General features: G+C 40.2%; 2 protein-coding genes across 5 annotated transcripts; both read left to right on the forward strand.

The window, feature by feature from the left end:
* Positions 1–2,120: 2,120 nt before the first annotated feature.
* Positions 2,121–15,437, forward strand: LOC111568432 (SWI/SNF-related matrix-associated actin-dependent regulator of chromatin subfamily E member 1-like). Of its 4 annotated transcripts, none has more exons than XM_023270080.3 (11): positions 2,122–2,189; positions 2,711–2,768; positions 4,303–4,346; positions 5,043–5,141; positions 7,107–7,199; positions 8,326–8,457; positions 9,609–9,780; positions 10,651–10,823; positions 10,955–11,056; positions 11,324–11,582; positions 12,963–15,437. In XM_023270080.3, exons 2-11 carry the CDS (start codon positions 2,762–2,764, stop codon positions 13,334–13,336), a joined length of 1,455 nt encoding a protein of 484 aa, XP_023125848.2. In that variant the 5' UTR covers positions 2,122–2,189; positions 2,711–2,761; the 3' UTR covers positions 13,337–15,437. The 4 variants fall into 4 exon arrangements, with proteins under 4 accessions (XP_023125850.2, XP_023125848.2, XP_023125851.2 ...); XM_023270081.3 differs by having other exon boundaries at positions 2,123–2,189; positions 7,107–7,187; XM_023270082.3 differs by lacking the exon at positions 5,043–5,141 and having other exon boundaries at positions 2,121–2,189.
* A 1,582-nt stretch (positions 15,438–17,019) lies between these two features.
* On the forward strand, positions 17,020–26,765 carry si:dkey-283b1.7 (von Willebrand factor C domain-containing protein 2-like). The gene is made up of 4 exons (XM_035948094.2): positions 17,020–17,660; positions 19,723–19,852; positions 22,641–22,930; positions 25,452–26,765. Exons 1-3 carry the CDS (start codon positions 17,178–17,180, stop codon positions 22,880–22,882), a joined length of 855 nt encoding a protein of 284 aa, XP_035803987.2. The 5' UTR covers positions 17,020–17,177; the 3' UTR covers positions 22,883–22,930; positions 25,452–26,765.
* Positions 26,766–26,838: the final 73 nt, after the last annotated feature.

Genomic DNA, 26,838 nt, shown 5'->3' on the forward strand with positions numbered 1-26,838 from the left:
CCTGGCCTTCCAGGGATCTTTCTGCATGGAGTTTGCATGTTCTCTCTGTGCCCACGGTCTCCTCTCACAGTCCAAAAACATGCTGAGGTTAATTGGTAATTCTAAATTGTCCTTAGGTGTGAATGTGAGTGTGATTATTTGTCTGTATACGTAGCCCTATGATAAACTGGTGACCTGTCCAGGGTGTCACCTGCCTTCACCTGAGTCAGCTGGGATAGACTCCAGCTCCTCTGGAGCCTAATGAGGATTAAGCGGTGTATAGATAATAGATGGATGGTTTGATTTTGATTGAAGTCATGGCTGTGTGTCCTCACTGTTTATGAAAGACTGCTACAAGCTTCAACTATTGCTCGAACTAATTTTGAAAGAAAGAAAATATAGTTTCTTTATCATACCAAAACTTCAAGTCCTGATTTTGAGAAAAGTATCTTGTTCAAACATTATCTCTATTTTTACTTCATTTTACCAAGAAATTGAGCAAATGTTTTATTTCATGGTGGCAGCAATACAAGTGACCACAGAGTAAATTCAGTTAAATTCACTGAATAAACCCCTAAAAACTCATCTGTGTGTAGTAGGGTGATGACTTTTTTACAACCTCATATCCCTGTATCATAATTTGATGAACTTTTATTAAAGATTAGATAAAATCTTACTTTTAAGGTGATTTGATAAAAAAAAACCTCACGCACAAAATGATTTTAAAAATTTTAATTATCAGCTTTTTGGCCAGAATTTATCAACTTCAAAACAACTACCAACACATAGATTATCTTTGAAGGCATTGAATCATTTACTTTTCTATGGTTGGTGCATTTGGTACTGTTTGTGAATGCTTCTTTGGGCTTAACGAATTTAGTCCCATTGATAGTAATAGTGATTTTTTCAAAGTGGTTTGTGCGTGACCTTTTTCAATATTTCAACAGAATAAATGTCATTTTAATCATTAATAGGCAAAAGTTCATTCATTAGTGCTACAGGAAATAATTTTTGAGAAAAAAAAGTCAAAAAGTCATCACCCTAGTGTGTAGTGAAGTGACATATTTAGAATCCATTAAAATAATTCCTCCCTGTCCTAATAAATGCTTTAGATATACACTACTGGTTCTCTGAATGAAATGTTTTATTTATTTATTTATTTAGAGTGGCAGCAATACATGTGACTGAACATTCAGTTCATTAAATTGCACTTATTTACACAGGTTTAATTAACTTGTCAAGCAACTTTGAAAAAACTTCAAACTGACTTCAGTTAACTAGCATTAAATACTCAAGTTTACCAAATAGTTAATAGAATAGAATAGAAAAGTGGATACCCGTACCCGTACTCCCATACACCCGTCATTGCATTTATGTTGTTTCACCAAAGTATTGTAACATTGCAACATCTGTGATGATTGTCAAGATGTTTGACACATTTAATACTAAGGTCAGACCCAATATGCAAGTTTTATGGTATAAGCATATTTTTAAAACTCCATGAATAAATCATACCAAATTGTTATTAGCAAACATCACCTCCTTGATGAGGAGTTTTCAAGCATGTTTAGGACCTAAAAAATGTGGCGAAAAAAAATTCCTCGCATTCCAATTAAAACCTTCATGGCTATTGCAGTATGGATTTCTATGGAAGCCCGTTTCCGCCACTTGAAAAAAAAAGTCACATGCTATCTCATAATTATGAGATAGAAAGTCATAATTATGATTTACTATCTCATAATTATGACTTTCTATCTCATAATTATGACTTACTATCTCATAATTATGAGCTAGCATGTGACTTTTTTCAAGTGGTGGAAACTGGCTTCCATCGATTTCTGAGTTTACGAGATGTATCTGAATGCATCATGAAGCCCCTTGTTGAGCCTCCACGGTTTACCGTACATTACAAACTAGACGCGCAACCAGTTTTGACGGTGCGTCTACAGACCCAAACTGATCATTCGAGCACAATCTTTGGCCTAAATAAAACTGTGAGGCTCGGTTGCTGCAAAAATATCCCCTCTACACACCATTAGTAGAAAACCATCTCCCTCGACACGTATTTTCAAGATACTAATACTGATTTCAAACTTTATCGTATTTCTTAGTGAAGTCCGCACGGTAATTCCCCGAGAAAAAACGACTTCCGTCCGTTGCGTGAGAAAGGCGGAACCAACGGCCCTACGGAGGGAACAAAGGACGGCTGAGTATGTTTACCTCGTTTCAAGATGAAAATGTCTTACTGAGAAATTTTTTAAAGTTGTAACTCAGGCAGACACGGCTGTACATGTATTTGGTGTGCCCTTTTTTTTAGATTTAGCTATTGAGGCTCGCTGTGTTCCTCCATGTGCTGAGCGGTAGCGGACTTATTGTCTGTTAGCCGTTAGCTTTAACTCTTATTCAAACGTCGTGCGTGTTGGTTTCTCTTCTAAAGTGTCAGCCGAGTTCGTATAAACACGTAGTCGTGTTTGTGTGCGTGTTAGGAACTAAACTGCGTCAAAACAGACGGAATTATATGGTCTGCTGTGACATAAATATGGGATAAATGGTCTCTTTGTGTTAGCTAGTTTAGCTCGGAGGCCAGGCCTGCTAAGCTAATGTTAGCTTCTTATAAGCCGAGTCAGCCGTTGTTGTTATTCGCAGTACTCAGTTTCTCTTTGCATTTTTTTTCCTTTACCAAACGACTACATTTGAATAATTGCGCTAACCTGTTTTATTTCTCCTCCAGCTGAACCAATATGTGAATAGTCTGCTCCCCGTAGGCCAGTCTCCAGCCGCGATGTCAAGTAAGTAAATATACCTCTGTGTCAATAGTAATTCAGGGACTTCTTAAGTCCATGGGCTATATCTTGCATACGTTTTATTAAAAGTGTCAAAACTAGTGTTTTTTATGTGCATTATGATCATGCGTTTACAAATTCCATAATTATTTATTATGGAAACCATCACTTATTAATAAAAAAATACTGTATATCACTAAAATGTCAACTAAATAACTGTCCCAATTTAATAACAACCACCTTCTAATGAGCTAAACAATAATAAGGAAGGAAAATAACAAATTGTGTCTGTGTCCGAGAAATCACTTTCAGCAAAGCTCCCCATTACAAAAACACCTCTCCAGGAAGTGTTAATTCCAGATCACATGACCTGCTCCACATGATGTCATTTCCTCCTAAAGAAAAGACTGGCCAGACTCCAAGGCTTTCTGACTTATTTAATATAAAGTAGTCAACAGGTTTACTATAATATCTTTATAGATAACTTTCACTTCCAATTTTATTCAGTTGTGTATATAATATTTAGAAGAATCTTTCTGTAAAAGTGCCATGTGGTGTTTTGGTTTTTGATTTTAGGCCTGAAAACAGCAAAATTGTCAACTATGATACCTGTCAAGTATGTTGCAAAAAGTCCCATAATTATATGTTGAGCCCTGTAATAACAGATCTGAGAAAAAAAAACACGATTGGTGATTTAGACAAGCAGCATCTGTGATAGTGTAGTAAATAGTCTTCAGTATATAAGAAACTGTTTGCTTTGCTTCAATGCGTCGCCTTTATTATGTGTGGGAGCAAAGATGGTGCTGTAAATACAAGTAATCACAATTCAGAATGGGACATTGTATTATTGGTATTGGCAAAGTGGCAATAAACCTCTTTAGTCCCCAATTTAAACATTCAAACATGTCCCACATGCAGGTAAAAGCTAGTTTTATGTGAGGGTTACCCATACTGGCTGTTACTGACTGAAATCTGAGAATCTTGTAATGTTTTGGTTGATTTCTTCTTGTAATCTGTCATAAATGTTTTTGATAAGATTTTATTTTTTCTTGTTTTTGGACACAGTTGCAATCAAGAGTTGTACTAAGCAACACTTGTCACTTCTCTCTGGTGGGCAAATTATGGGCCACACGGTTTCCAAACATATCTATTTGTAACCATTTCTGTACTTTGATTACTGTTATTTATTGGCAGATGTAGCTGCAGAGAGCCGATACTGGATGTTACATCAAACCAAATCCACGCTAACACATTTTCATCATAAAACATGCCTTGAAACAAAGCAATCTCCATTCAAAAGAGCTCAGTTTTTGAAAAGTTCTCCATGTATGCTAACACTAATGAAAATACTTCACAAGTATTTTTGGGCATGCTGGTGCCATTGTAAAAACGATGCAGGAGGTCATTTTTTTAGTTGTAGAAAATATGTGGGAAGAACATCAGTGATGACGATACTACAATATGGTTAAAATTGGTCAGTTATATCCAAGAGGTTGATGTAATAGCTGACTAACAGTAATGTTTCTTTTGTTTTCTACAGAACGCCCTTCCTACGCTCCTCCCCCTCCCCCTGCCCCAACTACAGTAAGTGTCTGACTCTCAGCTCCAGTCTTAGCCGTTGTTGTTTAGTGGCCATGGGCCATGTTATTTCTTTACACACTCTCTTTCTTGCTCTCCTTTAATTTCTTCCTCTCTGTCTGAACACACCGAGGTTACCACAAATCTTGTTCAGCTCTCCATCATCGCTTTCACTCCTGCTTTTTCCTGTCATGCCACCACTTGTTTGAGGTCTTGCACAGATGGGTTATTAAACATTATTGCTGAGGGGAACAAGTTTGTTTGAAATCTGATTTAAGAACTTAAACCTTCTTGACGTGAAATTTTACGGGTGCAGCTAGAGAGTCAAGATGCTTGTTTTAACGCTTTTCATTTCCTTACATTCAGCAGCAGGGCACAACATTGTGTAAAGCTGAAATGTAGTGGTGCAGAGACATGGGTAAATAAATGCGTTTTTTGCTTAATAAGGAGTAATGTGAACTGGATTTACATGCAGCATTCACATGTTGTGCACTCATTCTGAATGCCAGCCTGCCGGCCAGTTGCCTTTTTTGCCTTGCATCATGAGGTCATGGAAAACAAACAAGCCAAAAAAAAAAAAAAATCAACATATATTTTCATGTATTCCCTTCCTTTACTTCACTTATTTATGTTTATCCCTCTTCCTCCTCTTGTTTGTGAGCCATTTCTCATTCGTGTTTTGTCTCATTTGTCTTCCATCAGCAAATGCCTTCCACCCCAGGGTTTGTGGGCTACAACCCTTACAGCCATCTGGCCTACAACAACCTCCGGCTGGGAGGGAGCTCCGGAGGCTCCAGCAGGGTAATGAATTGATGGCGGGATTTGGAAAAAACAACAGAAAAGTGTATGGGGTTCAGGATAAGAGGGAGAGTAGTAGTAAGAAGACTTCTGGACTCAGTATAGGGACTCAGGTGTGAGAAGTGGAACGATAGGATTATAAGAAAAGAAACTATGGAAACTAAGGAAACTATGATGAAGAAGACAATGACTAAAGCATTTAAAGAGACAACAGCATATTAGTATGGGCATATACAGATCTTTATTTGCATTACTTTGAGTTTCAGATCAGACAAAGGGACTGTTCTCGGTTTTTGCACTTGTGTCTCATTTACTGCGTCTCTTTGTTTTTGCAATGGCCTCCATTGATTTCCCAGGCATATAATGAAATCAACCACAGCTGGGCTCTGTGCATGACGCTAACAGCTCTGTTTTTGGACAATAAGTTGTTCTTGGACAACTCAATACTATTAATGAACCTATTAATAGTATGCAGTAGTAATTAATTCATGACTCATGTCCTTAAAGCATCAACAAGTAGAATAAATGTGGTGAAAATGATGTCCAGTGTCAGATTTAAAGCGTATGATCTAGGACAGGGGAGTCAAAGTGATTTTAGTTCAGGGGCCACATTCAGCCCAATTTGACCTCAAGTGGGCCGGACCAGTAAAATCACAGCATAATAACCTATAAATAACCACAACTCTAAATGTTTCCTTTGTTTTAGTGCAGAAAAGAACATTCTGAAAGTATTCACATTTAGGAAGTTATCTTTTTACAAAACATCCTGAACAACCTAAAATTTCTAACGAAAAGTAAGTTCAATTTCAGCAACATTCAGCCTCAGTTTATCATTTCCACATTACAACTTCCAGATCACAGAGTGTCTACAAAGGAACACAACATTTAGTCACAGCTATCTGGAACTGAACAATGTAGTGTTTTACTTTATGATCAAAAAAACATAAAAAACTGACAAAATATTACAAAGATGGGACACAAAACGAGAAACAAAATCAGACAAACAACACAAAACAAAGAGACAAAAAATAGAGAAAAAGTTCCAAAGCAACAAAAAAGGGACAAACGACACAAGCGAGACAAAAAAGAACCACAATGACAAAAAAATACACAAATGACACAAGTGAGACAAAAAATTACACAAGCGAGAAACAAAGCAACAAAAAGCGACAAGCAAGACAAAAAAACAATACACAAAACAATGAATGAGGTGAAACAAAATGACAAAAGAGAAAACACAAGCAAGAAAAATGGAAACACAAAATGTCAAAAACAGTCAAAAAAAACAACAAAAACAAGACAACATATTACAAAAATGAGACCAAAACAACAAGGAGAAACAAAATGAGACAACAACACAAAACAAAGAGACAAAAAATAGACAAAAAGTTATAAAGCCATTAAAAAAGGGACAAACGGGAAACTTCTCATGGTCTAGAAATTATTTTAAATTAATCGTTTTACAAATGTACTATTTACAGTTGATTTCTTCTCTGTAATTTTTACACTTTGAGGGCCGGATTGGACCCTCTGGAGGGCCGCTTTTGGCTAGCGAGCCTCATGTTTGACACCCCTGTTCTAGGAGCATCATTTTTGTGGGAGAGGTAGAGATGCACATGTATGACTCTAAACAGGTGCAGTTTTACTTTCAACTGTTTGATTTTTTTTGTCAGTCTTTAAAATGCTTCTCTGTAAAACCATGCAAGTGTTGGCCTCTAAAATTCTGTATCTATAGGTGCAAATAAATGAACTGAAACACAAAATCGCCTTTATCCCGTTTGTGGAAAACATTCAGGAATGCTTTAGTGTTCCTGACGGCGTTTATGTATTGTCATGTTTACATGTACACCTCTTGTTTTACCTTTTTCCTCCTTCGTCTCCATCCCTTCCCTTTCCTTCCATTCCCTCATTAATACTTTCCTCTTCTTCTTTGTTTCCTTCTTCTCTCTTTCTCTCTTCTTTCTGCAGAACTCCACGGGCATCACCGTCCCGAAGCCTCCCAAGCCTCCAGACAAGCCCCTGATGCCATACATGCGGTACAGCCGGAAGGTAAGCAGGAAGGTAAGACACCCATCCACGGTGTCTGCTTTTACTGCTTGTCCTCCCATCCCCTGAAAAGTTGGCAGGGGTTTGAGGGTGGGAAACAGCCAAGCCATGACGCCTCACCACCACCTCAACCACCTAGTGGAGACTCTCCACTCTCTTATTCTGTTGGCTCACAGTAGCCTCCTGTGTTTGTCAACACTAAAGAGAAATTAGAACATCTCTTTATGTTTCCTTTGCAAGGACGTTATGCTCTTGCCTGCTTATTTTCCCCTTTAACCCTCCAGTTGTCCTCATTTACAGGCACCAAAAAATATTGTTTCTTTGTCTGAAAAAAATCCAAAAATTCAGCAAAAAAATCCCCAAATTTGAAATTTTGCAAAACTTTCAGGAAGAAAATTCCAATAATTCCTTAAAAGTTTCCCTTAAAAGTTTTATTTTTAAAAAAATCCCCCAAATTTGGCAAGAAAATTCTTGTAAATATTTTCAAAAAATGAGTAAAAATCTTCCAAAAAACCCCTAAAATATCTAAAGTGATTACATACATATCAGTAAAACTTCTAATATTCTCTTAAGAACATTCACATAAAATCCAGTGAAATTTGACGGATTTTGGTTGATTTTTATGTGAATGTTCTTAAGGAACATTTTTAACATTTCTTTTTTTCCACCAAAAAATATTCAAAGATTTCCCAAAAATGTTGAAAATGTGGACATCAGAAGTTTCACTGTGAATTTTTTTTTTCCCCCACATTTTCAAACTTTAAAACGGGTCAATTTTGACCCGCAGGACGACACGAGGGTTAAAAGCTCATCTCTGCCCTGCTTTTCTCCTATTTCTGAGCTGTTATTTTAACCTTGGATGCTGCTGAAAGACTAAATCTGCTCTAAGAATTTGCGCTGGCATACGACTGTAGGTTCTGTCATTAGAAACACACCATCCCATTTCATCAAGCCTTTTTGCTTGTAAATATTCTTTACTTTAATGCCAGCTAATACTTCCATCCAGATAAATGCATCGTCTTGGGAGCTGTTTCTTTCCTCTGCACTTTTCCTCCTTTATTTCCTTCACTGTCTTGTAGAAACCTTACAGCTGGCTGGGGTTGGCCTGCTGTGAATTAATGCTGGTGTGTTTGTGGGTAAGGTATGGGACCAAGTGAAAGCATCCAACCCGGACCTCAAGCTGTGGGAGATTGGAAAGATTATCGGAGGGATGTGGAGGGACCTGACTGATGAAGAAAAGCAGGACTACCTGAATGAGTACGAAGCTGAGAAGGTGAGCTCCTGGACACAACAAGAGAGATTTCTAGTCAATCAGCTTGAGAGCAGCTGTCAAAGTTTCAACCAGAACATGCCTGGAGGTTTCACCTGACACTTTTTATCTATTAATTAGTGTTAATTGCAGATGTTTGTCCTGTTCTGACATGCCAAATCACATACACTCCAGGTGCTGCGAGATCCAAACACCATGTAGTGATGAAAAGGATTGGCTTAACCAATTCACACTCAAAACCCCTTTAAATTTGCATGCAGTTACAGGATTGATGTTTTTTATTTGCTAATTTTGAATAATACGACCTTGAGTAAGAGTGAGTCTCTGCTTATATCATATAATCGGTTGTGTTGTACATGTCCTTTGGTGGTGTATTCATAGCAATGCACTTTATTTTATCTGTATTTCAGAACTATAAATATTGTTTAATTTTGTTATTTGGTGGCTCCGTTATCAATTACTTTTTTCCGAGTAAATGTAGTTTGGCCACATGTAGTTTGAAATTCTGCGCATGTCAGTGCCATAGACAGTGACTGAAAGTTTAATTTAGGTATAATGTACGTATGGATCACAGATTTACTTCAATTTATCTCTAATTTTTATTTTTCAGTGCAAATATATCCCATGAATGTGTGTGTTTGGATGATGTGTTGAATGTTTTTTTCTGCAATCACTAATCTGAAAACTTTTTTGGAGCTCATGTTATGTCATACTAAATTAGAATTGGTTCTTTTTAACTGCTGCCAATTTTATTAAGGCTTGGTTTTTACCCTTTATAGGTGGGTAACTTATCTAAAGTGGCACTTAAATGTGTGTTCTTCATCATACCTTGATGTAGTTGAACCTAAAAACTCATGTGGCAAATACATAAGCAAATAAAATAACAACTGAATTAGTAACATTGTAAAGTTGGGGGTAACAGGGCTCTGATGGATGGATAGAAATGAGGACCTCAGGTACCACATCATAAGATACAAATATCAGGGTTTAATAATAAAAAGATGTTTGAGTGTGTTGTCCTCATTAGAACACGATTCATAACAGGAATGAATACTGACATCAGAAACATACTAACACATAACGTGTGACATGTGACGGGTAGAGATATCCTCTCCCTCAATTTCTTGTTTGCATTTCGTCTCTCCCCCTCACAGATTGAGTACAATGACTCTTTGAAGGCCTACCACAACTCGCCGGCCTACCTGGCCTACGTCAACGCCAAAAACCGGGCCGAGGCGGCGATGGAGGAGGAGAGCAGGCAGAGGCAAAGTCGTATGGACAAAGGAGAGCCGTACATGAGCATCCAGCCCGCTGAAGACCCTGACGGCAAGTTTACATTTGAAAATCACGTTTAAATAGCACCAGGTAAGGCAGGGATGTCAAACTCATCTTAGTTCAGGTTCCACATTCAGCTCAGTTTGACCTCAAGTGGGTCAAACCAGTTAAAGTACAAATAACCACAGCTCCAGAATTTTCCTTTGTTTTAGTACCAAAAAATTCACATTTAAGGATTTATCTTTTTACAAAACATTATGAACAAGCTGAAATTTCTTAAGAAAAATAAGTTCAATTTTAGCAATGTTGTGCCTCAGTTTATCATTTCCACATTACAACTCCCAGATCACAGAGTGTCTACAAAGGAACACAACATTTAGTGACAGGTATCTGGAACTGAATGACGTAGTATTTTACTTTATGATCAAAACAACCAGACAAAAAAAGACCAAAAACAACAAAAGCAAGACAAAATATTAAAAAAAGACACAAAAAATTAGACAAAAAAGTTACAAAGGGAGAAAAAATGGACAAATGACACAAGACAAAAAAAATGACAAAAGCAAGAATCAAAATGACAAAAAATAAACGAACAACACAAGTGGGACAAAAAACCACAAAAGCAGAAACAAAATGACAAAAACATGTCTTCTCTGTAATTTTTACACTTTGAGGGCCGGATTGGACCCTCTGGAGGGCCGGTTTTGGCCCGCGGGCCGCATGTTTGGCACCCTTGAGTTCAGGTATCTGAGCTGTTAAATAATGGCATCAGAATGTGAATATAGGTGCTATAAAACACTGAAGTACAGTCTTTGTTATATTTGCTTTAGTTTAGTACACTTATAATAAGATAAACATCTTCAGAGCAGGTGTAGAAGTTACTACCTAGTCTGCTAACAGCGTCTTTTCCTCTCTACACAGACTATGATGATGGTTTCTCAGTAAAGCACACAGCAGCCGCTCGCTTTCAGAGGAATCACCGGCTGATCAGCGACATCCTCAGTGAGATTGTGGTGCCTGATGTCCGCTCGGTGGTCACCACGGCCCGCATGCAGGTCCTCAAGAGGCAGGTCCAGTCTCTTATGGTGCACCAGGTAGGCTGGCAAGACGGAACCTTTTCCATTCATGTCCAGAGAATATATGAACTGGTGCCTGGAGAGAGTTCTGTTGGTGCTAAATCGTAGAAATGCAATCATGCTTCACCTGTGTCTCCTGGTGATTTCAGAGGAAGCTGGAGGCAGAACTCCTGCAGATCGAGGATCGCCACCAGGACAAGAAAAGACGTTTTCTGGAGACCACCGACTCATTCAACACTGAGCTGAAGCGGGTACAGTAATATTTATTTACACAGAGACACCTGAGAGTGTAGTGTGTGCAGTGCCTTTATACCCATAAAGTGAAGCATCCACTTTAGATAATGTTTAGCAGATTTATGGACCTGGACAAAAAGTGCTTTAAAACTCCTCTATAACACGAGCATTTCACTATTTTATTTAGATGAATTTGTGAACCTGTGTCTCTTTTGGCTTTACATTCATTCTACCATCTTGTAAATGGAGAGTTTTGTAGAAACCGTTGCTTCCTGTGTCTCCAGCTGTGCAGTCAGAAGGTTGAGGTGGACATGGAGAAGCTAGCAGCAGAGATGGCTGCAGCTGAGGAGGCAGCGAGGCGCCGGGCCGAAGAGAGGGAGCGCGAGGCGGCCGAGCAGGCGGAGAAAGCCGCTCAACAACAGCAGCAACAACAGGAGGCTGCTGCTAACAAAAGTGCAGAGCAGAGCGGCGCTAACGCTAGCAGCACAGCTAACCCCACCTCAGGGCCCAAGGAGGAGGACAAGGCCACTCCAATGGAGACAGGTACCTGCACCAACATCACACTGATTCAATGTCTGATGTGTTTAGAACTTTTGGTTGGCTTTAATTGAGATCTTAAATCTACTTTAAGTCAAGAATTCACACTTTAAAATGGTAGTTGATGGTTTTATAGTGATGTGACGATCAGCATATGTGAATCCATCTGTGTGAAACATTACTCAAAAACGGATTTGGATGAAATTTTCAGGAAAGGTCAGAAATGACACAAGGACCGACTGATTAGATTTTGGCAGTGATGCAGCTTATAGTCTGGATCCACGGATAGTTAAGGATTTCTGTATCATTGCCAGATAGTGGCACAGCGTCACTGTAACCATGACAACAAGTGAACACTACATCACATGATTGTGATTCTACCACAAATCCACCACTGAGGATTTATCAGGACTTATCTGTCAGAAATGATCCAAGGAACAACTGATTAAATTGTGGGGGTGTTTCTGAGTCCCATCAATTCCCGCCGCCCGCTACATATTTAGGTCACGTGATTTGGTATCTGTACATAACGTACACATGCAGAACACACACCTGTGCTCAGGTCATTTTGTTTGTAGATACATCTATATTAAATGGTGATTTCTGATCATCAGTAACTAATAAACAAATTTTGCATTTCTGGCAATGCCATATGAGGGAATGAGCAGCTTTTGAGGAGGACTGACTCTGAGTGCTTTGCTTGTTCAGTATGCATTAGGCATTTAAAGGTATACTATATTCACATTTCAGTATTAAACTTTTACGTGCTTATTTTCTTTTTTAATTTGAACATTTAACTCTAAAGTTGTGTGTCCACTAGATGCGTTTCTCCCGCATGTAAACGCGCTGCATTTGAAATTGCATGCATGGTGGGCGGTCACTAACGGGCCAAAACGTTGTCACATGACAGTGCTTCCAGCTTAACGGAAATGCACCACAACAGCAACATGTGGTATGTTTGGAGCTGCGATCCAGTGTGTTTATCCAAAGCTCATTTGCATATAGACTCGACTTCTACTTTATGCAAATTCGATGTGGCGTGCAGAGGTCCGACGCATCAAGAAACTTTCATCAAACATCTAAACTAGCCGTCGGTGAACTAAAACCAGGACAGATTGTGCTACTGCTCAGCTTATTTCTTGCCTCAAGCGCTTTCAGAAATACTTTTCGCTGAAGTGTTTTTGAAATAAAAGAGAAAGTTTGCGGCCGAGTTGCCATGTTTGTCAGCATCTAGCTTTTTTCTTGCCCTTTTCCAGATTTCTGTCTACTGCAGCTTTAGTAGAGCACCAAATGTAGATGAATCTGCTACTGACAAAAATCCCCGGTATGTTCATTATTCCCGCTCTTGTCTCTCTAAAGTAAATCTCTGTCGTCATTCCTCTCCAGATGAGGCGGCGCCTGCAGAGCCTCCCTCCGACTCTCAGTCTGCTCCACCTCCTCCGTCTGATCTGCCCTCCTCTGCCTCTGATAAAGCCACCCCTCCTCCTGAGCCCCCCAGGGAGAGCAGCACCCCCGGCAGCAGCGCCCCCAGCGATGATAGCAGCAGCAGCAGCAACAGCATGCCGCCTCCACCCTCAGACAGCAGCACCCCTACAGCAGCAGCAGCCCCCCCAGACCCTCCTGCCGGCTCAGAGGCCTCCTCCACTACTACACCTAACCCTAACGTGGCTGCAGCGCCTCCCCCTGCCTCGGAAGAAGCAGCCCCTCCTCCACCACAGCTACTACCCCCCAGTCAGAGCAGCCAGCAGTACGACATGTAATAGTTAGAGCCTCAGTGGTAGCTGTAGAAGTGCTCCCTGTGCTGCAGCTCTCCACCTCTGGATGGAGCCGTAGTGCTGTAGTTGTGCAGCAGGTGCAGATGAAATGGGACTTGTGCGGTGGCTCTGTGGTGAAAATAATTGGGAATGAGAGGCGTCAAGTGGCAGAGGGTCCGTTAGTGAGGTCAGTAAATAGTTAACACATACAGGAGTGATGTCGGGTTTTCAACATCCAGCTTCTTGAACGTGTTTGTCTCCTTTAACGTTAGTCAGCATGCCTGAGCGACTTACCTGGAACACCACCAAAGACAATAACATCTGACAGCGCTCCAGGCATGGTTCAAGCCATTCCTTCTTTCTAGTCCTATCACTTGGTGGGTTTTTGTAGAATAAAACAGATACTGACACACAGGACGCTACGATGCTGTAGAATGGTTTCTGGTCAGCAGGAACCCCACTGACTGCTCATTTCCAAGTATCTAACTCCACACCTGATGTCACTGCATGCTTTAAAACATCCATATTCTAATCCTCATGTAGATCTCCAGTATTTCCAAAACGTTAGAAATAATGGACAAGCTAAAGAAGTTTGAATTAATTCCACATGTGGATTGATTGTGGTGATCATCTAAAAATAATGAGACTTTCCAAAGCCGAAGGAGACGTCTGAAAATATCTTGTTTAAAGCTGTTAAGTTCACGGTGATGATGGAGGAAAGCAGCAAACTCTCACATCTACAGTCAAGCCTGAAATTATTCATACCCCTCACAAACTTTGACTTAGTTACTTTTATTCAACCAGCAACTTTTTTTTGATTGGAAATGACACAGGTGATTCCCAAAAGACAATAAGGTGATGTGCAAGAGGCATCATTGTGGAAGAAATAGTTTCTCAGCTTTTATTTACATTTAAAAGTAACTAAGTTCAAATTTGCCAGGGGTGCGAATAATTACGAGGCTGGAACGAGATGATAATGTTGTATTTTTTCACAGTTTTATCAGAGCATCATTAGACTGATTGTTTCAGCTTTAAGTCACCATGCTACTGTGAGAGGGATCACTCGTTCTATTGATCTGACTCATTGTAAACACCAGGATGAAGGGATTTTAAAGTTAATCATCCACATAGTTCAAATGAAAACCTCAGATAACTTGCTGTGCGGCTGATACTTCTGGATGCGGCTGGAATGAGAACACACATTCCTCAGTCCTGATGTCCTTAAATCAGCCTCTATGTTTTCGACCACTAACTCGAGGGTTTCATGACATGAATCGTGTCCGGTAATCGACTTCTTCTGGTTCTTAAGGGCCACCTCGCATGAAAGGACCTCAACCTCCCCCCTTCTCCACTCCCGTGTAAAACCTCAGAGTTTTCTAGTTTATCAGTTTGTGTGCTTTACAAAACAACTACTGTTACTTTGTGTTTTTAGAGACCTAGTGGAACCTTTTATAATCCAGTCCAGCCCTGCTATTAAACCTGTAATCCTGAATCAGATGCAGTTTCTAACACACCTTCAGTCTGACTCCTCTCCTGCCAGTGGAAATGATTGGAATCCTAGTGGGCGAGGCCACCTTTTAATTCTTTTTTACCCACATTCTGCATGCAAATACTAACCACAGTCCTGCTAGAGTTTAAGGAAGTGCAGGATGAAACACACGGGATTCACAAGAAAGTTAAAAAAAAAAAAAAAAAGTCTCGTGTTCAAGGTGCTTTTTAGAATCTGCAGGTGATGAAGTGATTTGCATGGAATAGAAAAAGTCAACACAGACGTTCGTTCCCCTGTATTCATCATGTTTGTGTAGAAAGAACTGACTCCAGCTCTGTTAGAGTTTCTAATCTATATGCTTCTTTACCAGTCCAGACTGTTTTGTTTTTTTAAAGACTACGTTCCTCCTTTAGACTGCATATTCCTGCTGGCACCACAAGCGTTTAACTTCACCAGAGAAATGCACAGGCTGCCCTCATCCAGGGGAACCTCACTTATGCATTTAAAGGACTGTTTTCTTACTTGAATTGGACTGTTTTTAGTAATATGCCTGTTTTTTTGCATCTTTCTTTTGTACTGTCTGAACTTATCTATCCAAATAAAAGTGATTTCTCAGTCTGTGGGTGGCTGGGTTGACTTTTTTCTGCTACAGCAGCAGGTAGTCTTGTATCTGTGCTATATAGATATATGTTGGATAATAACTTAGTCCTGAGTTCAGAAATTGTCTTTTATTTTGTAGTAGTGCAGTTAACACGCCACAGGCAAGTCACTCATGGTAATAAGAGCAGAAAAGGTTTGGAAACATGATTCTGTTTTAGCTCTAAAAGTCTTGGTCTTGTTCTCACAGCTAGAAAAGTGAAAACTTTCCACACTACGCAACTTCAAACATAATTATTAAAAAGACAGTAACAGAAATTCAGATTGATTGTATTTGAACACAAAGTACAAAACAATGAGCTTTCAGACAGAAATGTTCCTGATGGTAGATGCTAATGTGGAACATTAAATGTACAAAAACTGTTGCCTGATTCATGTTTAAACATGCTGGGAACTGAAATAACATCTGTGGGTTTTGGACAAAACCTGTTCATAGTTTATACCTTCTACGAAAACTTGATTTCATGCTAATCATCACTCTGATAATGACAATAGATGACAAGAGACTCAGTTTAATGATAATAAACTGGTGCTGAATTTCAGTCCACATGTAAATAAATACTTATTTTCTCAGATTTTACTCGATAAATCTGTAAAAAAGAACATTTTTCAAAACACCATTTTTCAGTCCTTAATATATATATATTTTTTTATATCTAATAACAGCAAATACCAGTAAAATATAGATTGTTTTAGCTGATTTAAATGCAATGAAACTAGAATAATTTTACAGTCAAATGTAAAAAAAAAATTATAAAAATTTCAAAAATATAAAAATATTTGTTGTGGAAATTATTTACATTTTTGCCCTGTTTTAAATGGTTAACATGTAAATTAATACATTTTCTAAAGATTTTCCTTCTGTGATTTTACTAGATATTATATGTAAAGTAATAAAACGGAAAATCTGTAAAAAGAACATTTCTGAAAAATTATTTACCATTTTTCAATACTTAATCTACACAAATCTCTTATTCATGTAAATTAGTACTTTTTCTGTGATTATATTATATATAATTAAATAAGACAGAAAATCTGTAAAGAAAGTATGTATTTTTAAATTTATTTTTTAAATATACGGAATTCTTCACATCAGTAATTTTTATTTTAAATGACAGAAAAATCTATTATTGTATTTTTTGCTTATTTAAATACAATGAAACAGGTGTATTTTTACAGTCAAATGTAAAATCAAATTCCCACTTATGAAAATAGTGATATTTGATGTGGACAAAGTTTCAGAATGATTCATGTATTATCAGCTTCATTAGTTTATTTCTCTCTCATGAACTTCAAACAACTTTTGCATGGTGGTCTGTTCTCTCAAGTGTCTTCTCCTGCAGAGACAGCTCTAATTATTGGTTATTTAGGTTTAGTCTTCTCTAAATGTATTTTCTTTGTTGCACGGGTTTTTGTCAGAACCCGTTTCGAATCCGTTCTTTGCGCATAAACGCGCCAAACTGCGACGTTTCTTCACATTACGCATCTCTCCTTAGGGTTCAGACCGAGTGGCCCAGTTCTGATCTGAACAGAAGTTGTTGAAGTCGTGCCAACAGCCTGAGATTAAGACTTGGCTCGTCTCTGACAGTCCGGGCTGACGCGCACGGATGGGCGTCACCGGCGCTGCTGGCGGTGGGAGGAGAAGCTCACCGGAGCGCAGCAGACGTGCACACGGTCAGAGTCGGTAATAACCTGTTCACCATGCTGGACCGCGGGCTCGGCTGCCTCCCGGTCGTCCTGTTGCTGCTGCTGCCGCCGCCGCCGCCGCTGCTGCGCGGTCCGGGGCGCGTCGTGGAAGTCGCGGTGGCGGCGGAGTACTCCTCCTCCAAGACCGACCTGGACTACGAGTTCGGCGACTACCGGGGGAAGTGGTGCATCGACGACCACGGGTTCGTGTACGCCATCGGAGAGGTGTACTACCCCAGCCCTTCGGCGTGTCCGTGCACGTGCACCGTTGACGGCCCGGTGTGCATCCGACCCAAGTGTCCGCGCATCCACCCCCGGTGCACGAGGATCAGGTATAAGGCGTGCTGCCCGGTGTGTGAGGCTATGGCCAGAGTCTGTGTCTACGGGGGCAAAACGTACAGACCGCTAGAGGAGTTCAGGGTGAGAAACATCCAAACTTCTACATCCCTCCATCCTCCCCCCACCACCCTCCATCCACCAGTCCACAGCTCCACCCGGGTAATGAGGCAGCTGCGCGGGGATCGTGCTTCATTTGACATTTACGCACAAAACGCACTTAGATAAAACAGGAGAAAATCATTCTGCCACTTTCTTCGTACAGGAACTTGACTATTTTGTCTTGTTTTGGCTGAATGACTCTGATATCACTCCATGTTATTCCATGTAAACCATTCATAGAAGAACATGATGAGGTTCTGGTAGATTATGGAGAATACGATAGAATATTTGCATGTCATTCTTGCAGGATTATCCAAAAAGCTTCTCCTTTCTGACTTCACTACGCTGCCTTCAGGTACCCATAAAGTCCAGAGGACACAGTAAACTACACAATTCACCTTTGTACATTACTTGGGCTGTTTTACTTAAAGGCTTCTATGAAAAATTCGCAAGCTATTACCCAAGTGTCTGTATGGGATGTGCCACAGGATTAGATACTGAACTCGAATTAGTCTTGCAAGGTTGATTCAAACTAGTATAATGTCTCAGTTAAAGCTTAAAACTGCATTATTTTAAAAAAATGGAAAAAATGGTTGTAATATGCAAGGGGTTGCTTACTTTCCCATATCTCCAGTTTGTCCCAGCTCCATTATTTCTAGGAGTATTTTAGCTTTTTCTCTGGTTTAGCTCCTCCTTCAGATCAGACTCACTGCTCTCATGAAGGCAACTGTTTGCTCCAAAGCAGCTTTTTAAGAAAATGTCATTGTTGTGTTTTACAACTCCCTATGGATTGAAAATCTATTAATGCAAGTTTTAAACTGCACTAGTTTTTTTTTTAATTACAGGGGGTCCTCGGCTCACGTCAGAATTCCGTTCCTACGCCGCGATGTAAGTCGATTGTCGCCGTAAGCCGGAACTCACCCTCTCCTATGTGTCCCCTGTGTACAACACAGTGGTAAAGTCATAATCTAGGACATAAAAAAAATCCAATGAATGAATGAATCCAACCATTGAAACAAAACAAAGCTGCCTTCCTTTTATAGCGCCATGTGACGGCGTATTCGTCTGCTCCGCTCGCCAACTAGTTCCCCATAACGACTAAACGCCGTAGGTTGAGGACGTCGTAAACCGAGGACCCCCTGTATGATGAAAAACATGGCTGCGTAATGTAAAAGTGGTTCTTCATAGTAGCCATCTCTAACCTGACTTTGGTTTCCCTCCGCTCTACAATGCATTTTAGCCTCTTACAGCTTTTTGTTTTTGATTTTTACGGTGCATCTTCAGTTTTTTGGCTCACTTTCATCAGCAGTTCAGTTAGGGTTCTGTTTAACCCTCGTGTCGTCCTGCGGGTCAAATTGACCTGTTTTAAAGTTTAAAAATGTGGGAAAAAAAATATATTTTCACAGTGAAAACTTCCACATTTTCAACATTTTTTGGGAAATTTTTGAACATTTTTTGGTGGAAAAAAAGAAATATTAAAAAAATGTTTCTTTAATAAAGAAAATAGAACTTTTACTGATATATATGGAATCACTTTAGGTAGATATTTTTAGGATTTTTTTGGAAGATTTTTATCATTTTTTTGAAAATATTTACAATTTAAATTTTTTATTTTAAAATTTTTATTTCTTGCCAAATTTGGGATTTAAAAAAAATGTAAAGGAAACTTTTAAAGAATTTTTGGAATTTTCTTCCTGAAGATTTTGCTAATATTTTTTTTAATAAATTTGGAGAATTTTTTTGCTGAATTTTTGGATTTTTTTCAGACAAGGGAGCAATATTTTTTGGTTCCTGGAAATGAAGACAACAGGAGGGTTAAAGGTGTTTTACACCAAGTGTCCAACAAATCAGATAAAACAGGCTTTAAGTCATATCAGCGTGTTACACCAGCATGGTGTCACTGGTAGGTGTCGATATGCAGCCAAGAGCTCAGTGGGAGGAGGGTCATTACCTGTGGTTTATGTCAGTGATGGTGCAGCCGAGCAGATTATTATTGCTAGAATCAGATCAGGTGTACTGTACAGATCTGGTTACACCTTCACCATGAGACAATACTGACTATTCTGATTCCCACATGTAACAACTTGAAGTCATTGATTGGTAAACTGATTGTGCGTTTCAGCTGTCCAGATGTGAGCGATGTCGCTGTGAGGCCAACAGAGAGGTGTACTGCAGCATTTCGGACTGCCCAGCCCCACACTGCGTCAACCCCACCTACGAACCCAACCACTGCTGCCCCATCTGTAAGACCGGTAAGACTCTGTCCATCACTGAGCTCGTCAAGCCATTAAAAACAGAGTGTAGTATTTGCATTATGTCTAGTGAATTCAAAAATTATTCAGACACCTTTACTTTCTGCACACTGTATTGTGTTGTAGATACTTTGAATAGTCAAATTGACCTCCACAATACAACTGTGGGAAGGCATAGATCAAGGTGAGGCTGTAAGACAACTTCTGGAGTTCTGAATATTCCTAGGAGTGTTGTGGCCTCGGTAATTCTGAACTGGATGAAGTATGAAACAGCAAGAGTCACTCATTTTATGTGACTCCAAGCTCCATGTCTGTTAAACACAAGGCACAGCTCATCACTTGATGACACCGTCCCTCCAGTGAAGCATGGTGGCGGCAGCATCATGTGATGTGGCGCTTCAAAGTAACACAGGCTTGGAGACAGAAGGATGGATGATGCAGTCAAATACAGACGTACATCACCATATCAAGGTTCACTTTTTGCAGTGTCACTGTATCGTGGGATTTTGCGGTATGTAGGCATTTTTATATATTTTTACTATTTTAATTATTTTTGCGGTAAAATGAGCATTTTCTAGCCTAAAAAATTGAAAACAATATAGTGACCGTAGCATCAGTCTCCTGCATCTCCCGTGTAATGCAGCGTTCAGCGTCTCGACTTGTCCGTTTCACATCGACGTCTGATCGCAAGTAAGTGTCGCTCTGCGGTGTTGTGTTTTTGCAGGACAACGCACCCCGATACACCACGAAAACTGCTCAGGAGTGACCTGGGGAACATGAAAGAGCTAAGCTATTCACCCAGAATCCACACTCCCCAGATCCAGATCTTATTGAGCATCTGTAGGTCCTGAGTCCATGAACCACTGGGTCAGAGGAGTTTTAGCAGCATTATGGGGCCCAACACAACATTAGGCAGGTGGTCAGAATGTTATTCCTGATCGGTGTACAGAGAGCGGATTGAAGAAAACCTGCTTCAGGTTGCAGAGACCTGAGACTGGGATGAAGGCTCAACCACAACAATACCTGAATGTCTTCAGGACAAGTCTCTGACTGCCTCTGAGTGGCTGAACTCCCACAGAGAAGTCTATGGAGGGACCTGAAGACTTCACAGAAGCTTTCCTCTCAGTATGATGGAGCTTTAGAGGATCTGCCATGAAGAATGGGATAAACTTCCAGTATGCAGGTGTGCAAAGCTTGTCCAGATTTATCCAGGAAGACCTGAAGTTGTAAATGCTGCCAGAGGGGCTTCTACAAAGGAGTGAATTATTGGTCTGAATACATTAGATTTCACATTGTTAGTAATTGTAGTGCAGGTTTATCCACTTTAAATAAAATCTGCACACAAAAACTGTGCAAAAAGTGAAGCGGTCTGAATACTAGCTTGTATCCTGATATTTTGGGGGGTAACAATGTGTGAAATAATAAAGGCATGAAAACAAATGAAGTAGTTTGGAAACCAGCATGAAAATTTCAGCAGGTAACTTTGCATGTTGGATGCCATACTCTGGTCTTTTCACTAATTTTATCTTATATCTCATATATAGCGTATTGTTTAGGTCAGAATGTGTTTTTTTCCCTCTGTATCATAACCACGTGCTGTCGTAGCGCATCTCACTGGCTTACTCACTAACACACACACACACATTGACTCTTATTCCCCCTGCGTATGCTCTACGCATCATTAGGTAAAGCTGTCGTTGTGGCGGAGTGTGTTCATCCTGCAGATATCGGAAGCAGCACTGGTTATGTCACCTCACACACCCTGCAGCTTACAGAGCCATCCCTGTTATGTCATGCGTGCTTTCATTTCCACTGGCATTAAAGCCACTTTAAAACGTCGCTGGGATTGTGTGTACGTGCGTTCGACCAGGGATTATAATAACTTTGCTATTATATGCTGCTTTGTTTGAAGGATAAAACAGTCAGCGAACATTATTTGAGCCCTTAACATGAGCGTGCTATCTGCCCTCCAGTAGCCTTGCTCTTGCTGTTTTTATGGCAGTTGTAGTTAAGTCGTACTTCCTATTTTTACTGCTCCTCTGCTGGACAGACAGTGGGACAGATGGTTTGGTTTGTTGCGTCATTGTTGTTTTTTTTTCTTTCTCCTCACCGCTGCCAAATTCCCTCACGTCAGCTGTGTTTTATCGGTCGCGGTCAGATCTGGCATGATGATCTGTACTTCCTGTGCTCCCGCTGACTGCTGTTGGTAATTGTTTTGCAGGTAGCTGCCAAGTAAAGGAACCCCCATCTGTGAAAGAGGGATGCAAATGATATCAAAATAGGGCTGTTTACATTTAGTTCACCAGCATGCTGATCAGTGTATCTTCTTCTTCACCATATATAAGAGCTTTCCTGTATGTATCATATATATTATAGGGACCTGCTGCTAGGAAATGGTTTGAATGTTTTGGTTTTTTTTTGGGAGGAGACCATTTCATTTGACCTCACTTTAACATTAGTCTCTTTAGTTTCTGTCCATGTTTCTTTGTAAATCCTTTGGTCTATATCAATATCAAACATGTCAATTCAGGATTAACTTCAACCACACAAAACAGATATTTTATATTGTTAATAATAAATAAATGGACTGTCGATTTTACACCCCAGTTTCAACAATCAGGTGTTGTGGTGAAGCCAGTTTCCCTGTTAGCCCCACAGTTGGTAACTATAACTTCAGGCTTAACCCCAGCCACAGAGGACCACATCTTCCATAATGGAAATACTGTTTGAGGAGAGAACAGATTTCAACATGAGATCACTTACTGGACTGTCTTTCCTGTTCCTTCAGGTCCCAACTGCTTTGCTGGGAACAGGGTGATCCCAGCAGGGGAGCGTGTCAACATTGATGAGCGGACGGTGTGCTACTGCACCTACCGGGACGGGACGTGGCACACCCACCCTCAGGCCACCTGTGAACAGCGCCCCCAGCCCAGCCCCACGGTGAACCCCCGCACGGAGCCCCCCAGGGACGAGAACACCAGAGGGAGAGGGGGAAGACCATATATTCCCAGGCTAGATGTGATACCATGAATGGGAGTGGGGTTTTGTTTGTCTCATAGAGGCAGAGCCGCTCTTCAGGTACAGATAAACTCACAGTTCCATCAAAAGACAGTTTTCAGAGCACTGAACCATGACTAATGTGTTGTTGAGAATCATCTAGCTCACTTACCAATGCAGAACCGGTTCTGGTTCCCTAAGATAAGTTACAGCTGTTCTGGGCTGTTCTGAGCACTTCCACCCAAAGTAAACTTGTTGGAACCTAAAACATTAGTGTTCTGTGGGAAGTTCCACTATCTTAAGTTGGAACTGTGATGCTGTCATCAGTGGGTGGATCTTATTTAAAAGTCAACTTGTCCAAATCCACCATGCATCCTTAATTGGCTCATGAAGCTCAGTATTTGCAAAAGATGCTGAAAACTTACAAGTAAACAATGTGATACAAGTCCCTTGATTTGGTGACGCTGGAGTCCCTGAAGAAATTGGTGGAAGTGCAATTGGTGTATGAGGTGGCACTCTGTCCCAGAATGGAACCGGTAAAAATAAAAGCAGTTATTGACAGAAAAAGGCTTGTGCAGATGTTAACCAAGCTGAGTTTGTTCTAGTATTCAGAAATAAGATGTCACCCTCAGTGTAGCACATTTATTCAGAACAGCTTGGCCTTTTCAAAGGTTTGGACACATCTACTCATTTCATGTTTTTTTACTTTATTTTTACTATTTTCTACATTGTAGAAAAGTACCCCTACACAACCAGCACAGCTCCACTATGATGCACTTCACTGTCCAATCACTTTCATATGCAACCAGATATCTCACTTGTAGACTCAGACCAAAGTCCAGCTTTCACTCTCTAAAGTCTATTTCTTGTGGCTGTTGGTCCAAGCATTTCTCTTCTTCATCTTGACTTCCCTCAGTCGTGGTTTCTCTGCAGCAGTTCAATCCTGAAGGTCTGATTCACACAGTCTCCTCCCAACAGTTGATGCTGAGATGCGTCTGTCGCTTGAACTCTGGCAAGGCTCACCTGTTAGCTGAAAGCCATTCCAAGATACAAGGTGCAATCAAAAAGTTTCAAGACTGTACCTACAAAAACCACACCAGATTTAGATTTGGCCACCACCCCTATCAAAGTAGTTGTCTTGGGCAACATTAGCTTCCTTGCAGCACGACTGCCATGCTTGTAGAGCTTATAATGAGCAACAAGCACCATCTACAACGTACACAGTGACCCTTCAACCTGAATCTTATTTTGGGAAAGATGACGAAGCCGCAGGGAGCCAAATCTAGTGAGTGGGGCAGGTGGAGTGCGCTAATTGTTTTGTTTGGCCATGCATGATCACATGCTGTGACTGGTGGCACAGCCCAGTTGGAAGACTGAAATGCCAAGGCACCACGTTCAAGTTCTTTGCACAAAATGTTGTTTCTTGGGATCTTATAGTCAAACTCGGTATGGAAGTCCCTGTGAATGTTGAAGAAAACATCAAACATGCTTTTGGTGCACCTCTGACCTGCTGTGCATTGTCTAATTTTGGAATCACTGGCTCTTCCACTGTCAAAACTCCTGTTTCTAGTCTTGGTGGTAGCTGCAGGCCCACCTTTGGTCACCAGTGACAATCCTCTACATGAAGATTTAATCTTCCTGGCTGCTGACGACACAGAATGTTTTCTTCTCTGCTCCAGTTTGAGGTCCATGGAAGAATCCCAGATGTAACCTATCAGTTATCATGTGTGAGCATGATTTAAGCATGAGCAGTGTCATAGTGCTATAGTTCAGGTTCAAGCCTCTTTTGGTGCACTTGCATGCCTTCTCCAGTCTGGCAGACTTCTGGCTGTTCCACTGCTAAAACTCCTGTTTGGTTTCTGGATCATAGCTGCAAACCGGAGTCTCATTACCAGTAATGATTCTTGATAAGGTTTACTCAAATTTGGTGCCCAGATATGGTTGAGCTTGCAACTCATAAAAAGGGGCTATAGTCCGATTCAGCTCATAGGTCTTTGCTGCAGGTCCTTCCCTGATTCTTCTCCCCATATTTCCTGTCTCTTCTCCACTGTCTACTACAGGAAAGGCTAAAAAAGACCAAAAATTATCTTTGAAAAAAAAAAGATTGACTTAAATGGGACTGCTCCAATTTCAAATACACTTTCTGATTCATGACAGTTACTTCTCTTACATTCACTATTTTATCCAAAGCTATTATTGAGGCAAACAGTAGCTACTTTGAGGTATCTAAAATATCAAACGTATTTTTCTTTAACACCTTTTTAATTACTTCGTATTTCCTTGTGTTATTTCATAGTTTTGATACTTTTAGTTCCGTCCTACACTGTAGAAAATAGTAAAAATAAGGAAAAAACTTGCGAATGAATAGGTGTGTCCAAACTTTTGACTGGTTTGTACAACAGCATGCATTAGTTCATGGCTCTACCAACTCTAATAGAATCAATTCACATAATTTTAAAGGAGCTTTACACTGCTGTTAACAAACCATTCAACAATTCAACAATCTTATCAGATCAATCATACTATTATATTGCGATCAAATTAAGAGCATCTTGTGAAGTGTTTAGTATTGTGTCTGATGGTATTTCTGTGATCTCCGTAGTGTTGGTGTGGCTCTGAATAGCAGGTCGGTCTGGACAGGATTTAGACGGACGTTCATTAATTAAACACTGGAGTTTCCACCCAACCTTCTTTTGTTAAACCTGCAGACATTCTGACTTCATGACTGGAGCTGAGGACAAACCTGCACACACACATGGTATCCAGTGTTTCCTGGTGTTGTGGGTCTTTGTCAAAACCTAGTGTGGCCACAGATATTCCCTCACTGCGCTTTAGGACACTGTTCTTATGTTTCCTTCATCCCTGCACATGGACAAATCTACAGTCTATCCACCTACCTCCCGCTGCTTCACAGGGAAACATGGATGGAGTAGGAGATGAAGGCATCGGTGACAGAAGACAAACATGTTGGATGCAGGTGGTTGCTTGGTTTCTCTCCACAACCCTGCTGATCTCCGTCTGGAGGCAGAGCGAGGCCAGGGATGTCCCGGCAGACGGACTCAGAGCTGAGAGGAACTGTGAGAGCAGATAAACACACTACCTGGGCTGACAGATGGTATACGTGTACGTAGTGCATGCCAAGCAGCACGTCATCCTCGCTCTATACTGTACATGAGTCTTCTTCTACGGATTATTTTCTGACTTCTGAGTTATGATGCCAACACATGCTTTTAGCTAGAAATGCTCTCCATCACTGTTGCACATGTTTTGTTCTACTCATGTCTGCTGTTTAAGCCTCCTGTTGTCCTCATTTACAGGCACCAAAAAATATTGTTTCCTTGTCTGAAAAAAAATCCAAAAATTCTGCAAAAAGTTCCCCAAATTTCTGAAAATTTGCAAAAACTTCAGGAAGAAAATTGAACGTTTTCCTTAAAAGTTTTATTTTAAAAAATCCCCCAAATGTGGCAAGAAAATTCTTGTAATTTTCAAAAAAATGAGTAAAAATCTTCCAAAAAATCCTTCACATAAAAATCAACCAAAATCCAGCAAAATTGGCTGGATTTTGGTTGATTAGTGAATGTTAAGAAATATTTTTAACATTTCCAAAAATGTTCAAAGATTTCCCAAAAATGTTGAAAATGTGGATATCAGAAGTTTCAATTTTTTTCTTTCCATTTTCAAACTTTAAAACGGGTCAATTTTGACCCACAGGACGACACGAGGGTTAAGCGTTCCTATGTGGTTGCTGTGCAGGGTAGTATTTAATAGTACTCAGGTTTAGAACATTTATGCCCCTTAGATTGCCTCAGTAAAGTCTGAATGTTTACCTCAACACCCTCCCTCTTTAGTGTCCATGTTTTATCTCCAGAATACAGTGTGGTATCTGTGAAATAAAGCTAACAGATGATCCCGCTTAGCCCAGGTCTTGGTATCTTTTGTGCATCAAAGGGTTTAAACTTAGCACTTGGAGCAGTGGAAAGATGTCAAAC

Source organism: Amphiprion ocellaris, chromosome 19, assembly GCF_022539595.1.
Source record: "Amphiprion ocellaris isolate individual 3 ecotype Okinawa chromosome 19, ASM2253959v1, whole genome shotgun sequence".
In the NCBI taxonomy this organism is placed as follows: Eukaryota; Metazoa; Chordata; class Actinopteri; family Pomacentridae; genus Amphiprion; species Amphiprion ocellaris.

Bases quoted from the DNA above. Each gene is read 5' to 3' on its own strand.
- LOC111568432 (XM_023270080.3), top strand. The intron at 8,458-9,608 runs GTGAGCTCCTGG...TCCCCCTCACAG, and splicing joins ATGAGTACGAAGCTGAGAAG to ATTGAGTACAATGACTCTTT. The intron at 11,583-12,962 runs GTACCTGCACCA...ATTCCTCTCCAG, and splicing joins GGCCACTCCAATGGAGACAG to ATGAGGCGGCGCCTGCAGAG.
- si:dkey-283b1.7 (XM_035948094.2), top strand. From the start codon at position 17,178: ATGCTGGACCGCGGGCTCGGCTGCCTCCCGGTCGTCCTGTTGCTGCTG. The intron at 17,661-19,722 runs GTAATGAGGCAG...TGTGCGTTTCAG, and splicing joins CAGTCCACAGCTCCACCCGG to CTGTCCAGATGTGAGCGATG. The intron at 19,853-22,640 runs GTAAGACTCTGT...CTGTTCCTTCAG, and splicing joins CTGCCCCATCTGTAAGACCG to GTCCCAACTGCTTTGCTGGG.